Source organism: Melospiza melodia, chromosome 2 (assembly GCF_035770615.1).
Source record: "Melospiza melodia melodia isolate bMelMel2 chromosome 2, bMelMel2.pri, whole genome shotgun sequence".
In the NCBI taxonomy this organism is placed as follows: Eukaryota; Metazoa; Chordata; class Aves; order Passeriformes; family Passerellidae; genus Melospiza; species Melospiza melodia.
This window is the reverse complement of record NC_086195.1, coordinates 103,030,438-103,044,490: the sequence shown is the minus strand read 5'-3', so window position 1 is coordinate 103,044,490 and position 14,053 is coordinate 103,030,438. Positions and strand designations below refer to the sequence as shown.

The following is a 14,053-nucleotide window of genomic DNA, read 5'->3' as shown; positions in this document are numbered from 1 at the left end:
CCTGATAGTAATCTCTGAACTGTTACCCCTACTCAGTTTGCATTAGATTGGTGGATGCGGTCTGGGTTTCTGTCTGATAGAGTCATATTGCAGACAAGTACTTTGTTTTTCCCTCCTGGAAATTCTTGGCTTTTTGTTCCAGGGAACAATGGCTTAAACTAGCAATTCAAGTTGCTGTTAGAAAAAGGCCAGTTTCTGTCTTTGAGACTGGAGAGGTACACATAGCAGTGACATTTGTACTGGTAACCTAATGTCACCTATTTCTAACTTTGATGAAATCATTTGGCTTTTCAGAAGGCTTTGGAGATATCTGCTGTATTTGTCAGTATTTCAGGTGGTAAACCCTGCATCTGTTGCTTATTTAGATAGAAACTGGATGAAGACCAGTAGTAGTTCCAAGTGAGATCCTAAAGGAGAATATGAGAATTCTTCTACTGAAGGATAGTGCTTGACCAAAAGTAGAAGCTGAGGAGGTGCCAGTGACTTGGCACAGACCTTTGTATCATTCTACATCAGACCTAGAAAGTCTCTGAAAAAAAGCCTGGAAGGAATTTGGAGTATGTCCTATGCATGAGAACTGGCTATAGTACTATATTGCTATTTAGCACCATCATTCAAATTATAATTTCTTCATTGATCTACTTCTTTTTCCAGCTTTAAGTAGAGATCTCTCCTCTGTCCTCACAGTAAGGGATACAGAGAAGGAAACAGGGAATCCTTATGCAGAGTTCCACCTCAGTTGGGACGCAGTGGTGCTCAGATGGCCAGCTTCTGCCAGGTCAGTGGTATGTCAGTCATGCAGTGTGTCACATTGCCTGTATTGACCTCAGGAAGAGCATCATCTTCTGAATTCAGGAACCGATAGATAGTCGACTGTATTTCTGAGAGAGAGAGAGAAGAGAGAGGAGAGAAAAAAAGAAAAGTAATATTTAGGCATCCTTTCAGAGACTTTTGACTTGCCGTGTAAATATTTAGTAGTGAGGCTACATTTTTAAAAGTCTTGAAAATGGTCAAGTATTTTAAATTCTGAACACCTGTTCAGACATTCAAGCCTTGCTCCTTAATTAAGGAGATTCTAGACTCTTCTGTTAGAATATGGTAAACATCACACATTCTTCCTCTACTTCAGCAGGAATGAGGTAGATTACATGCCCTATCAGTAAGCTGGAACCATTCACGTAGCCTGTGTAGGCTTTTTGTTGCAACGTCCACAGTGACAGATGTTGATAAGCTATTCACTACATGAAAGATTTGTCAGTCTGTGCTTATATCCTCCTCAAATTAGATGCTGGTGAATAGAAACTCAGTGGAAACGAGAAATGCTTTGCAGTATCTAGTCTTGGTGAAAGATAGCATGTATTGTGCTCAGGTAAGCAAAGGTGTGTTTGTTGCTGATGCTTCCCTCAAGAAGCTGGAATTTGAAACTCCAGGATCTTTCTGTAACTGTTTAAAATTTGCCTACATTTTTTTGTACAAACTATTGACTTCAAACTACTGACTCCAGTAGCAAGTACATTACCAGACAGTCAAGTTCCAGAAATGGAATGACTGAAGTGATATGGTCTTGATAGGATTTTGCTTCCAAAGATTCAACAGTAACATAAACCAAAACTGATCAGACCTTCCATAGATGATCAGCTATGTTCCACTTGAAGGTAAAGAATAGAGACTGTATTCTATTAGTAACTCCAGGGGAAAAAAAAAATGTTTCGTTACCTGTTTGTTAGGACCATGTTTTCAGGTGTATTTTCTGAATATTTTACTCCAGTGGTGGAGTGCAGGTCGTATTTACATCTTTTCACCAGATTTCCTCTAAAATGGAGTCACTTCTAAAATACAGAAATCTCCATTTTCTCTGTAATGAAGTTGTCCAACTCTGCTTGCAATGGGCAGAAGTTGCTACTGATTTCCTCTTACCCACTTCACAGTAACATTTCCCAGTGAACCGTGCTTGCAGCACCACAGTCAGCTGCCCCAAGTGACATGTTTTGGGAGCTGGCAGGCAGCTGTTGGCTGCATCAGTACCACGGACAGAGGTTGTTCCAACAGGTCATGCATAATGAATTTTCAAAGACTACAACTGCTCTGAGAAATGCTTACCTTTGGGGATGGAAGAGGGTTTGCATGTGGACAGCCAAAATGCATCTGGACCTTCTTCAGGATCCTGAGTTAGCTGATGCATGTATATCTCCTCAATTATTCAGCAGTTGTTGCTTTTTCCTAAGGGATCTCAGGTTAATTTATCTATAGCTGAGCTTGGACTTTTGTGATTGACCAAATGTTCTGTGACTTTAATATCAGCGTGTCTTTCCACTCCATCCCAGAAAAATAGTGGTATGTCAGTCATACAAAATTCTTGTTTTCTTTGATTCCCATGGAGAAACTTTGGTTGTTAAAACTTTGCCCAGAGTCTCGCAGACTCTTCAGTGTCTATTCTGAGCTTTCCTGTGTTGAGTTTCAGGGGAATAGGGAAATACTCAGTAGTATCACAGGTTTTAAATTCTATGTGCACTAGTCAAACTGTCTGTATTTTTTGAAATCCCTCTTCCTTTTATGAAGTGAAAACTAGTTTTTTGCAATTCATGTTTATTTTATGTAGTTAAGTATCTTACTTTTTTTTTCTGTTCACTTCTAAATGAACTGATAGACTGTAGCTGGCCATTCCAAAAGTTGGGTGATCTTAATGAAAAAACTGTTTAAGAGGGTAATGTACTTCATCTCTCTGCATTAGTGGCTTATTTGATTTTCTTCTGCTGTAGCCAAGAGGCTATCAAACACAGCATTCATATAATGTTACTGACAGAGTCAATTGGAAGAACAGAAAGATAAATATTATGGTGAAACAGAAAGATAAAAATTATGGTGATAATAGCACAGTTTTTAAGCATTAAAAGATGAAATATTCACAGCTTTTTTTTAAAATAAAGATATGATTGATAATTCCATGCCTGCAGCTATCATAATTTTGAGAGAGGAAGAAAAACCTTATGATAAAAATACTTCCTTTTAACAGGGGTGCTTTTGGATTAATTAGTAGTTATGTTTTATTTATGTTGTGATGCCTTTCTGAGTTTCCTTAAAGTTAATGGGAGACAAATGTGAGGGTTTGTTTTTTTTTAATTTCATCATTGCTGCTGCTCAACTATGCTTTATGTCTGTGTATAATCATAGTGATGTCTAAATCTATGTGCCTGTAGACCAAGATAAGCACCTAAATTTGAGTGTCATGTTGTACATCCTCCACTTAATTTTATTCTACCCTTCAGTCCCTCCATCTTCACTAGTCACTCACTGAAAGCTACATTTGCCACCTAAGAATACTTTTTCTATATACCTGTGTTCATCCTTCTTTAGGTTATCAACTTATCTTCATGCTGCATTCTTCTGTTCCACATTTTTGTGTGTTCACATCTTCCCATCTGTCCTTTTTCTGCTGAACATAATGTTCACCTTCCTCATAATTTCTTGACTTCTATTGTACCTGCAATTCAGCCAAAATCAGAACTTTGAGATGAACCGTGTTTTACCACTTCAGCTGCAAAACAATAAAAAAATCACTAGGTAACTATGGGCTTGCCTTTTTTTATTCCAGTATAAACCAGCCTGTTCTTATTTTAGATTACCCTACTTTTGAAAGGCTGTGTTTAAAAGTAAGTTCACATAGTGCTGTCATCCTCTGTATAACTGAGCCCAGTTTCCAAACATAAATTATGTGGGAATAACTTGTTCTTCAAATTCACAGTCTTTAACTCCACAGGAAATATTAAGTCTAGGTAGACATTCATTATGGAATTCAAAGTCTTGTAGGTTTCTGTTCTCTTTGTTGGTATTGAAATAAAAATTTTAGTGTCTCATTCTTTTTATCTTTTGTGCTCTTTCTATTCCAAGTCATCAGTTCAAGTTTTCTTTCTTTGCATCTTGAACACCCTGTCATTTTTTCCCCTTGATTTTTACTGAAATAGAAAGTTTATTTTCTTATGTCTGTCCATATTTGGGAGACAAATGGATTAGACCTTTTCTTATCTCTGTGGAAAAGAGTTTGGAGAGGTCTATTCTTTATTGAGTCTGAGTTTGATGGGAGAGGAGCTGATGAAGGGGAGTAGACCTTTATTTCTTTTATAACTCCCTATCCAGTGATCTTGAGAGTGCTGTAGCAATATTGCTTCTGGTAACTGTACTGGAGTAAGGCTTTGATTGCTTCCAGGGGTTTTTTAAGTGCTTAAGTAGAGTTCTCTGAACATATTTTACTGCTACATTTCATTGCAATATATTTTGTATTCATACGAAAATACACACATGTATATGTTATTGTATCTACACATCTGTAATTCTAGAATTATATATTAAATTAATAATTCTTATTCTATGCTAATTTCTGAGTTCAACTGAAGAGAGGGTCCTTGATCTGTTTCCCTGTAACAGAAAGGCATAAACTTAACTGTCTGGTGCCGTCTTTCAAACCTCTGTTGGTTTAATATGCAAGATGTTTCTTGGCTCTAAGTTCTTATAGTATGTGAATCTAGTGGATATATTTCACAGCAATTGAAATACTTGTTATTATAATGTGTGTTTTAAATGCTGCGTGACCATGTATTGACATAGAGTTAATTTATTTTTATCTAGGGGATGTCCCACTTTGGTGCAAGCATTACCAGGTCCTAGTACACAAGTTACTGCTGGGAGCAACCACACAGCTATTCTCTTAATGGATGGCCAGGTTTTCACATTTGGAAGTTTCTCAGTAAGGAAATGTTGCTTGTTTATGGGAATAAGCTACTAGTTCATATGTTGTTCAGAGACCTTGCAAGACTGCTGATGCTTGCTCTTACAGAACTGTGCATAACTTCTGCATGTCTTTGGTACTTATGTTTTAAAATGTAGCCTTTAATATTGTTCTGATTAGAAAAGCATAATGCCAGGAATTCTTGGGGTTTTTTTAATATTTTAATGAAGATGGTGATTTAAAACAGTGTTATTTTATAAAGTGCACCTGTTTTCTCAAACTCTTACTGTTTCAAGCTTGGTTCTAAGTAATTGTTGCCTATTCTATTACCTGTCTCCATTTGATAGGAAAAAGCTGTTTGGATTCTTCCATAGAAACAGCAATGAGTTGCAGAAGTTCTGCTTACACTTGAGGGAAGGGGTTATTGCTCAGTACAGCACAGCACAACTCCAGTAGTCTTCTTTCATATCCATGTGGTGTATATTTCCCCATGTCCATGTGGAATCCATTCTTATATTCACTAAACATGCATTTAAACATTGTTTACTTCCCTCTCTGCCTCCCTGTGTTGGCAAAGATGCCCCTTGTAGCGTATAAGTACTGAGCTATTTTTACATGCTTAAAAACTACTTACTGCCTGACACAAGAGAAGAGAAATTTCAACTTCTGAAATCTTTTTACAAAAAAATGAAATTAAAAAGTGAAGACTGAAATTTTGCAAGTAGAAAGTCATGTCCTGAATTGAAAATGAGTAATATTTTGTTGTTTTTTAGACTTTAGGCAAAAGCTTTGATGTACGTGTTCCCGTCAAAACTGACATGTAAACATGTAAAGGTTTAAGCTTTGCTGTCTTGCAGTGAAACTTGGCCCCTGAAAAACCAAGTTCACTCTCAGAAATGGGGTGTAAAAGCTTGTCAGTTGACTGAGGGTTTTTTCCCCTTTCTCTAAAAGAAAACAAATAGGTTTAGGCCATATTTAGACCACTTGATTTTTGTGTCTGCTTTTAGTATTGTGATACTAGAAAGTTTGCTGAAAGCTTCATAAAGTCAGAACAAAGCATGTTACTTGAAAATGTCTTCACCATGTTTACTTACTTATATTGTTATGAAGAAAGATGAGTAATGTGCCGAACAGAAGACATTTGCTTTATATGCATTTTTCTTTTCTCTAATCATTTTAACTTTATTTGCATGCAGTGCGTTTTCTGTGCCTGAGGGAGGTAGATGGAGCATGAGCAGGTTTCTGGCAGCAGTTCTTTCTGCATACTGAGGTGCAGTATATGAACTGTTGGTCCAGCTCAGTAACTAGTTGTACATAGAGGTAAAGCCCTAGATCTCCAGATAAGTGTTCATGAGCATGTGCAGCAGTGCTTACCGAGGCACTGTTTTTAGCTCAAGTTTGATGAGCTAATCGATTTCTCAGTACTTTTAAGAGGTATTTGCTCTATGAATCTTAGTCCATGTAAGTTCAGAATTGAATGGAGCTTGGATGGTCTATCTGAATACAAATTTTTTTTCTTATGAATCTATTCCTTGTTTAGCACCAATATTAATCGGATATTGAACATCGTAGGAAAACAACGCTTTTATATTTGATACTGAAGATGAAGAGCAGGGTTATCCATCATAGAGAGTTGTAGTTGTATTTAACAAAAACTTTACTCAAAAACCTATCTGAAAAGGGAGGAGTATATTTGTCAGTAACTTGTTCCTTGTAGTTAAATGCATAACACTTCACTTGGAGCAGGCACTGCATTTTGAAGGTAGTTTTGTGGTGAATTCTCTTCCAGCTTACCAATTTTGTGTGATGGAACTATTGAAGTAATTTATCTATCTTTGACACTAACTGATACTTGCATTCACTGATTCACTTGCAGTCACTTACTGATTCTTGCATTCTTCCTACAGAAAGGTCAGCTTGGCAGACCAATTCTGGACATGCCCTACTGGAATGCAAAGCCAGCCCCAATGCCTAACATAGGCTCCAAGTATGGGCGCAAAGCTACGTGGATTGGCGCGAGCGGGGACCAGACTTTCCTCCGGATCGACGAAGCTCTCATTAATTCTCATGTGCTTGCTACATCAGAGATCTTTGCAAGCAGGCATATAATAGGCAAGAACTCTTCTCTATTATTTTAAATGCTTATAGAAGTGCTGGAGGAGAAAGTGGGTTCAGTTGTGTAAACAATAGAGGAGCAACAAGTCAAAAACATGGATGGAGGAACTGAAAATATTTTTGCCTTCTAGTTCTACTACATATGGCAATCCTTTCTTTAGAAAGGTGTTTTTTATTTAAAATAATAATGTGAAAGTCTAACCTTCACCTCCATTTAAGTCTTATCTCTATTTATATTTTTGTTGTAGCAGTATATCTGTTCTTCCCTACTGTATAACATGCCATTTTCTGAGCATAAAGCATTAATGAGTGGTGTCTTCATGTTTCCTCTTTTTACTCCCTGATCTAGGTTTGGTACCAGCTTCAATATCAGAACCTCCTCCTTTTAAATGTCTTCTGATAAACAAAGTAGATGGCAGTTGCAAAACATTCAATGATTCTGAGCAGGAAGACCTTCAAGGTTCTGGTGTGTGTCTGGATCCTGTCTATGATGTTATTTGGAGGCAAGTGTGGATTATAGCTACTAAAATAGTAATATATAAATAATTTTTAAAATATTGTTCAAGGCTGGAGATTTGATTATGCTTATTTTCTCTGTAAATGAAAAACAGTTTTTAGTCTTCCATAAATATTTTTCTCATTTTTGGATGGTTTGTTCAAGTAAGCCCAAAACAAACATGTTCTCTTTTCTGCATTTTTAAAATTTCTTTTTTTTTGCATCATTCTCATTCCAGTCTCATAATACTTTGGGGATTCAAATCTTGTTTTGTCTCTGTACTCTCCTAAATCCCTTTCCTCCATCTACCTAACACTTGACTGAATAACTTCCTTTCCATATTCAGCTGCCTTATGTGTGTGTCTTAAATTGTTGTTCTTCTGTCAGCCATTAGTGGTTAAGACCACTAGAGAAGGGGTAGAGCAATGGTATTCTTTTCAGTTCTGACATTTTGGGAGGTCATAGTAAAGGTGTTTATTTAGATGGCATAGACATTCAGACTAATTGTATTTATTTCAGTCTTTGCAGTGTAGTCTTTGAGCAAGTGGAGATAATAAGCCTTTGTTCCAACACAGAATCATAACATTCTTCTATAACAATTTAAAAGGTATATTAACTAGGATTTGTAGAGAAATCTGAACTTCCATCTGAGTTTGTGGGCTTCATGATATTTAAATTGCTTGAAGACAAAACAAGTTTGAGCGATGCAGGGAACCAGCTAGCAACATTCATCTGGAAGAGATGGTATCTCATAGGATCATGTCTTTAAAAGCTACTTGTGTCCTACTTTGGATGTCTTCATCCAGAATTGAGATTCAAGAACTTAACAGCCAATTTAAATTAAAGCATGTGCTTGCCAGGCACATTCCTTTATGAAATAGGGGTTACCTTGGATGGTTGCAATTCTGCATTTTGCACATCTGCAGGATTGTTTGAATCTCACTGGTTCAGTTTTTATTTAAATTATGTTGAGATTAGAAATAACAGTAGCACCCACATCCCTTAGAGTTCTATATTTTCAGCATGTTCAAATCTGCTGAAAGACTCAATTTGGGAACTAAACCAGTTATCAATGGCCATGGGAATGCAGCAAGTTTCAGGGGAGGCAAGATAATGATTCTCAACTTGAAGACAATAAAACGGGTATCCAGCTGAAGGAAGTAAAAAGTCACATGTTAGATATTGTGGATAAACATGAATTGAGATATTTTACTGTCTTGTAGTACTTTGGGGACTATGGAACTAAATCCAGAGCTTAAATGCTTAACTGAAGAGTGGATTTTTTGAGACTGTGAAGATTTATTTCTCTGTTATATCCCATTCTTGTTCAATAGAAAATGAAAAATAGTCTGAGTAAGAGACATGTTAATAAACATGCCTATTAGTAGTTAAATACTTGGCATATTATTATTTCTGGACATTTTGATTCATGCCCATTTAAGTGATGGATTCAATTTCTTGTACAGAGACAACATTTTGATGATGTGCAGCTTAAACATTTCTGCAAAGCTTTGTGACTTAATCTCTTAGCAGAAATTCAAGTGGATGTGGAATGTCATGTGTATAAATTTGAACATTGATAACTTGTTAAAATCCTGAATATGTATGGTGCCCTTTAATATCTTTTGCCAAAACTATTTTGTTGACCTTAAGATTTTTGAAAGGGTAGCAAGTGAAAATTCCTTTTGTGCTTCTTCAGAACACTCCTATAGACTTCTTACTGTTTTTTCCTTTTATGTAGTGGTTTCAAAGATTTCATTTCCTTTTTTCTATGTGTTAATCTATATTATAGAAAGTCTTTGTATTCCCTTGTTTATGCTGCCCTTTTTTTATAATCCCTTAAAAACCCATGAGGCGATGTTACCCATTTAAAATAGCCCAAACAAAATACGTTGGATTCCTCAAGATTTTTTTCTCTTATTTGAAGGTAAGCCTTTTCCTTTCGCTTAGCATCTTTAAAATTTTTGAGCACATCTGCCATTCTGTTTAGTACTTAGCTAGTTACTTCACACTTCTTAATAGATAATGCTGTTTTAACATTTGTTAGCTTTGAGAAATGTCTTAATATTTTCTGAAATTTCTAAACCCTTATACGACTTTTTGACTTAAGGTATAATAATATTTTTGTATCTTTTTGTTTGCTGGAGTGTTAAGCTAATAAAGTTTTCATATATTTGTGATAGTGATGCTCGGTTCCAAGAGTTTATACCAGCAGATCTGCATTTTACATTAAATATCTTAAAAATGTAATTGTTGATAAGGTTTTGTATTTTTTCAGTAGATGACAGGTTTTGTTCGTTCTGTTTTCTCTTGCTCCAGGTTTCGCCCAAATGCCAGGGAACTGTGGAGTTACAACGCAGTAGTTGCCGATTCCAGGCTTCCCTCAGCTCCAGACATGCAATCCCGGTGTAGTATTCTGAGTCCAGAACTTGCTCTGCCAACAGGTTCCAAAGCTCTAACCACCAGATCTCATGCAGCTTTGCATATTCTAGGTATATATTTATAGTTCATGAGTCAGAACCTTAGACAAAGTAAAGTAACATAGCTTAATGTAAAAACAAATTGTAATCTAAAAACTTCCTGACTTTTTTAGTTAAAATTTCATTTTGTAGTCTTTCACCATTCATTTTAACTTTTATAATTTGGCTAATGTAGTTATCTTCTGCCATTTTAATGATGTTCGAGGATTTTAGAGTTCTGGTCAAACTTGTTAGATGCCTACATAATAAAGTAAGAGACCTTCCTAGAGGATCTTTTTGGAAAGTCCGCAGAATAAAGTCAGTATTCTTAACCTGGAATCTCAAATAACTCAAACCTGAAAAAAGTGATCTTCAATAAGTTATTTTTATTTTAAAGTAAGTGCAGTATATAAAATCTTTGCAGTTTTGTCTAATGATTTCCTTTTGTAGTTTTTTGTAGTCTAAAAATGTAACACGTAAGTACACTGTGTTCATACGTAAACTGGCCATGTGCAACATACCCAGTTATTTTAACTCACTTGTCCACTGAGTGTATGAAACAAAACACCTTTGTGAAGACTTTCAAATCTGACCGTAATTCAGTTCCTACTTTAACTCTTTTTGGGTAATATTTTAAGTGTAAAAAGGAAAAAAATGTTACTGGCAATTTATTTGCCATTAGGAAAGTTTCAGAGTAGGTTTAATCACATTTGTTTGTTATTCTGGATAATAAATGAAGCTTATGTTCATTAGCAAGCCTTGAGATTCTGCAGCAGTGCCCTATAACTAAATCAAAAGTATAAAGCTACTTGGTAGCATATGTGTGATGTGGGGACAAAACAGATTGCTTTGATTTTCTTAACTAGTATTCATTTCTATTTCAATTATTATAATCAACACTGAGAGAATTTGAGTTCTTTTTGGTTTTGCTTTCTTTTAGGTTGCCTTGATACTTTGGCTGCTATGCAGGACTTAAAAATGGGTGTTGCAAATACAGAAGAAGAGACTCAAGCAGTAATGAAAGTTTATTCTAAAGAAGACTATAGTGTTGTTAACAGATTTGAAAGTATGTACACACTAAAATTTCATAGCACATGCTGATGGGGTTGCAGAACAACAGACTATGATTAACTACATTTTTGTTGGGGTTTTTCTGCAGGTCATGGAGGAGGCTGGGGTTATTCAGCCCACTCAGTAGAAGCTATCCGTTTCTGTGCTGACACAGATATATTGCTAGGTGGTCTTGGTCTTTTTGGTGGTAGAGGTGAATACACTGCTAAAATAAAGGTAGGAGGTTTGGTTTTGTTTTAAGCAATATTGTGTCTCAAAATCACAACTTTCAGTAATGCTGTCCAAAACCATGATTAGTTTTATTTCTTGATTCATGGTTTACTGTATGTGGAAAGCATTATGCAGGCACAGTGGATGAAGTAGAGAGCTGAGAATTACCATTCTTACTTTTCATGAAATTGACCCATTCTTACCTTCATTAAATGCTGTGCCATCCTAGAGATACCTTGGGCAGTTATTTTAGATTCTGAATGGTTCTGTGATATATTTACACAAAGCTCCAAGGTCCACCAGCAGAAGATTGGTGTAGTGGACTTCCGGTTAAAATCACATGCTGTGTGATGCATGAGGAGCTGTTCTCAAAAACAGAAAAAGAGTCCTTTATCAGGAGCCATTGCTTTCCACTTTCCATGCTATTTCTTTCTCATACTGCTCTATGGATAGCTTCTGGGCTGGGATTCTTCAACTGAGAGAAAATGGCAGCAAATACAATTAACTCTGTGCCAAATATAGGCATGATTATGGGTGGAGCATGTGTGCTGATTGTTTCAAAATAAATAAATCTGGCAAAATAAATAAATCTGGATAAATAAACCTTACAGAAACACACACTGGTGTAAGACCTCTGGTTTTGGGTGACTGTTCTCTGCTCCTATGCTTTATAAGGATTTTGGTGAAAGATGTTATATCTGAGATTTCTGTTAGATGTTTGTGTATTCAGAACATGTTATTGTTGTTATTTATCATTTAGTGGAATAATGAATTTTCTCCTTCTGTTTTCAGATGCATAGGTATTGAGGTTTATTCTAGGCAAATGTATGACATGCTTAGCGGTAACATTTGTCTAAGCCAACAGAAAATAAGCAGTTGCATTTTATTCTAGTTTAACATAGTGACTGAGAATTGCAAATAACTAAGTACTAAGCCAAGAAAGTTAATGTTAATCACACCTTTTAAATACCAGAGGTAATAACGTTATGATAATATTCTAACATTATATTTTCAGTTTGTTTAGGATTAGCTTACAGCCACGATAAGAACTGCTAGTCCTGCCAGAAATAAGATGTGTATTAAATAGGTGTTTGCAAGAGAAGTCATAGACATGTATTGTGGTCCATTTTCAAAATCATCAAACGGTAGAAATTATTTGTAAGTAAGAAAATAAAGTTCTCTTAGGTATCATTTTTTGTCCCAGTCATGCAATTTCCCAGAATGCCAGACAAGAAAAAGTGGTGTTAGGAGGTTGCCAACACCTAAAACATAATTTTACCTTCTTTCTTACTTCACCAGTTGTTTGAATTGGGTCCAGATGGGGGAGACCATGAGACAGATGGAGACCTCCTTGCTGAGACAGATGTTTTAGCATATGACTGTGCTGCCAGGTAAGATGTTTAGCTTGCCTACTTACACCTGCTTCTTGATCTTTATTTTTACTTCCCTATACACATTTTAGTATCACTTTAAATATCAACAGAGATGGTCTACATCATTAAAACTTTGTAGCAAGTGATGTAAAACACTTGATGTGTGTAGGGAAATAGTAAAACACCAAATTCGTCCCCAAGCCATTACGGTATTTAAATTAAAAGAAGAAAAATAATCAAATTCTTGCTCTTGTATAAATTCAAGTCAAATCCCATCTTCCTGTGTTGAGACCATAAGACAAAATATTGCAGCAGTTCTTTTGTGGATATGGTTTGGTTTAGATACGTGGTAGCTGCTTATTCGTTCTCTGTAATCAAGTAATTTAAATTTCAAATGATACGTGATTAATTCTTTCAGGTTTAAATCTTATATATCAATCCCCTAAATATATATCCTGTTAATTTTTTTAATGCTTATTGTAATTACTAAGAATTTATGTACAAGTTCTTGTCATTTGCAAACATTTTCTGAAATCAGTATTATATAGTACTTTATAATTAGTACTTTGCTTGCAGTATTGTATATTAGATGTAATTGGGTTTATTTAAGTTAATTGACTTACTTTTTAAAATTAATTTAACTTAATGTCTTCTTACTCTGTTCAGCATTGATATGATTGTTCACAGTTCAAGATCAAGCACAACTCAGGCATTTGTAGGTCCTTCTGAATTATTTTTTAATTACTACAATATTTTTAGATTAAAATTCTTAGATTAAAAGCTTTTGGGTTTTGAATTTAAATAGATACAACTTAATACCATTGTTTCTCAATTTCTTTTTATAATTAGAGTGTAATTTGTTAAAAGTGAATATAAAAATAATTAACATTTTCCAACGTTTACTTCTCCCAGAGAGAAATATGCCATGATGTTTGATGAGCCAGTACTCCTGCAAGCTGGCTGGTGGTATGTAGCCTGGGCAAGAGTGTCAGGACCTAGCAGTGATTGTGGATCTCATGGACAGGCCTCTATTACTACAGATGATGGGTATATTTTTTTCTTTATTTTTATTGAAAAAGAAGAGCTCTAATAAGGCTTGAATAATAACTGGGTTATTTCTCTTTCAGTGTTGTATTTCAGTTTAAAAGTTCCAAGAAATCAAATAATGGTACAGACGTGAATGCAGGGCAGATTCCACAATTATTATACAGGTAATACTTTAACCTCTGGAACAGTGTACTGACATGTTTTTTTCTAATAGAAGTATTAAATTCACTATAACTGTGTTTCATGAAAATACTACTGTATTAAGTGAAGGAAATCAGTATCTGAAAAATGTAGGGAAAACTTAGTGCCTTTGAGAAAAGTAATGAAATTATATCCACGTTCACTTCCTTGCTGTTTTTCTTGCAGTCATGCTGCATGAGTCTGGAGATTTTCATTTACATCCATAGAATCTCACAATAACATTAATAATATTTTTTGCTAGTTGGGAAGTTCTCTATTTGGTCCCCCTCATTTTAGGAACTGTATACTCTTAGACAGATGATGTTAATGTAACAAAGCCAAAATCAACAATGACCTGTGCTTTACAATAAGTTACCAT

At 35.4% G+C, this 14,053-nt stretch overlaps 1 protein-coding gene across 15 annotated transcripts in view; it reads left to right on the top strand.

Moving 5' to 3' along the window:
• The window catches only part of MYCBP2 (MYC binding protein 2), a 172,972-nt gene that overhangs the window by 70,484 nt on the left and 88,435 nt on the right, over positions 1-14,053 (top strand). For 14 of the 15 annotated variants that reach the window (XM_063149479.1, XM_063149485.1, XM_063149491.1 and 11 more), the window contains 9 exons: positions 4,624-4,741; positions 6,631-6,835; positions 7,188-7,341; positions 9,654-9,826; positions 10,734-10,859; positions 10,953-11,080; positions 12,374-12,465; positions 13,360-13,494; positions 13,575-13,658. In XM_063149479.1, the coding sequence (XP_063005549.1) occupies positions 4,624-4,741; positions 6,631-6,835; positions 7,188-7,341; positions 9,654-9,826; positions 10,734-10,859; positions 10,953-11,080; positions 12,374-12,465; positions 13,360-13,494; positions 13,575-13,658 (1,215 nt within the window). Of the gene's footprint in view, positions 1-654; positions 779-4,623; positions 4,742-6,630; positions 6,836-7,187; positions 7,342-9,653; positions 9,827-10,733; positions 10,860-10,952; positions 11,081-12,373; positions 12,466-13,359; positions 13,495-13,574; positions 13,659-14,053 lie in introns of all 15 variants that reach the window. The other variant, XM_063149493.1, reaches the window with a different exon arrangement.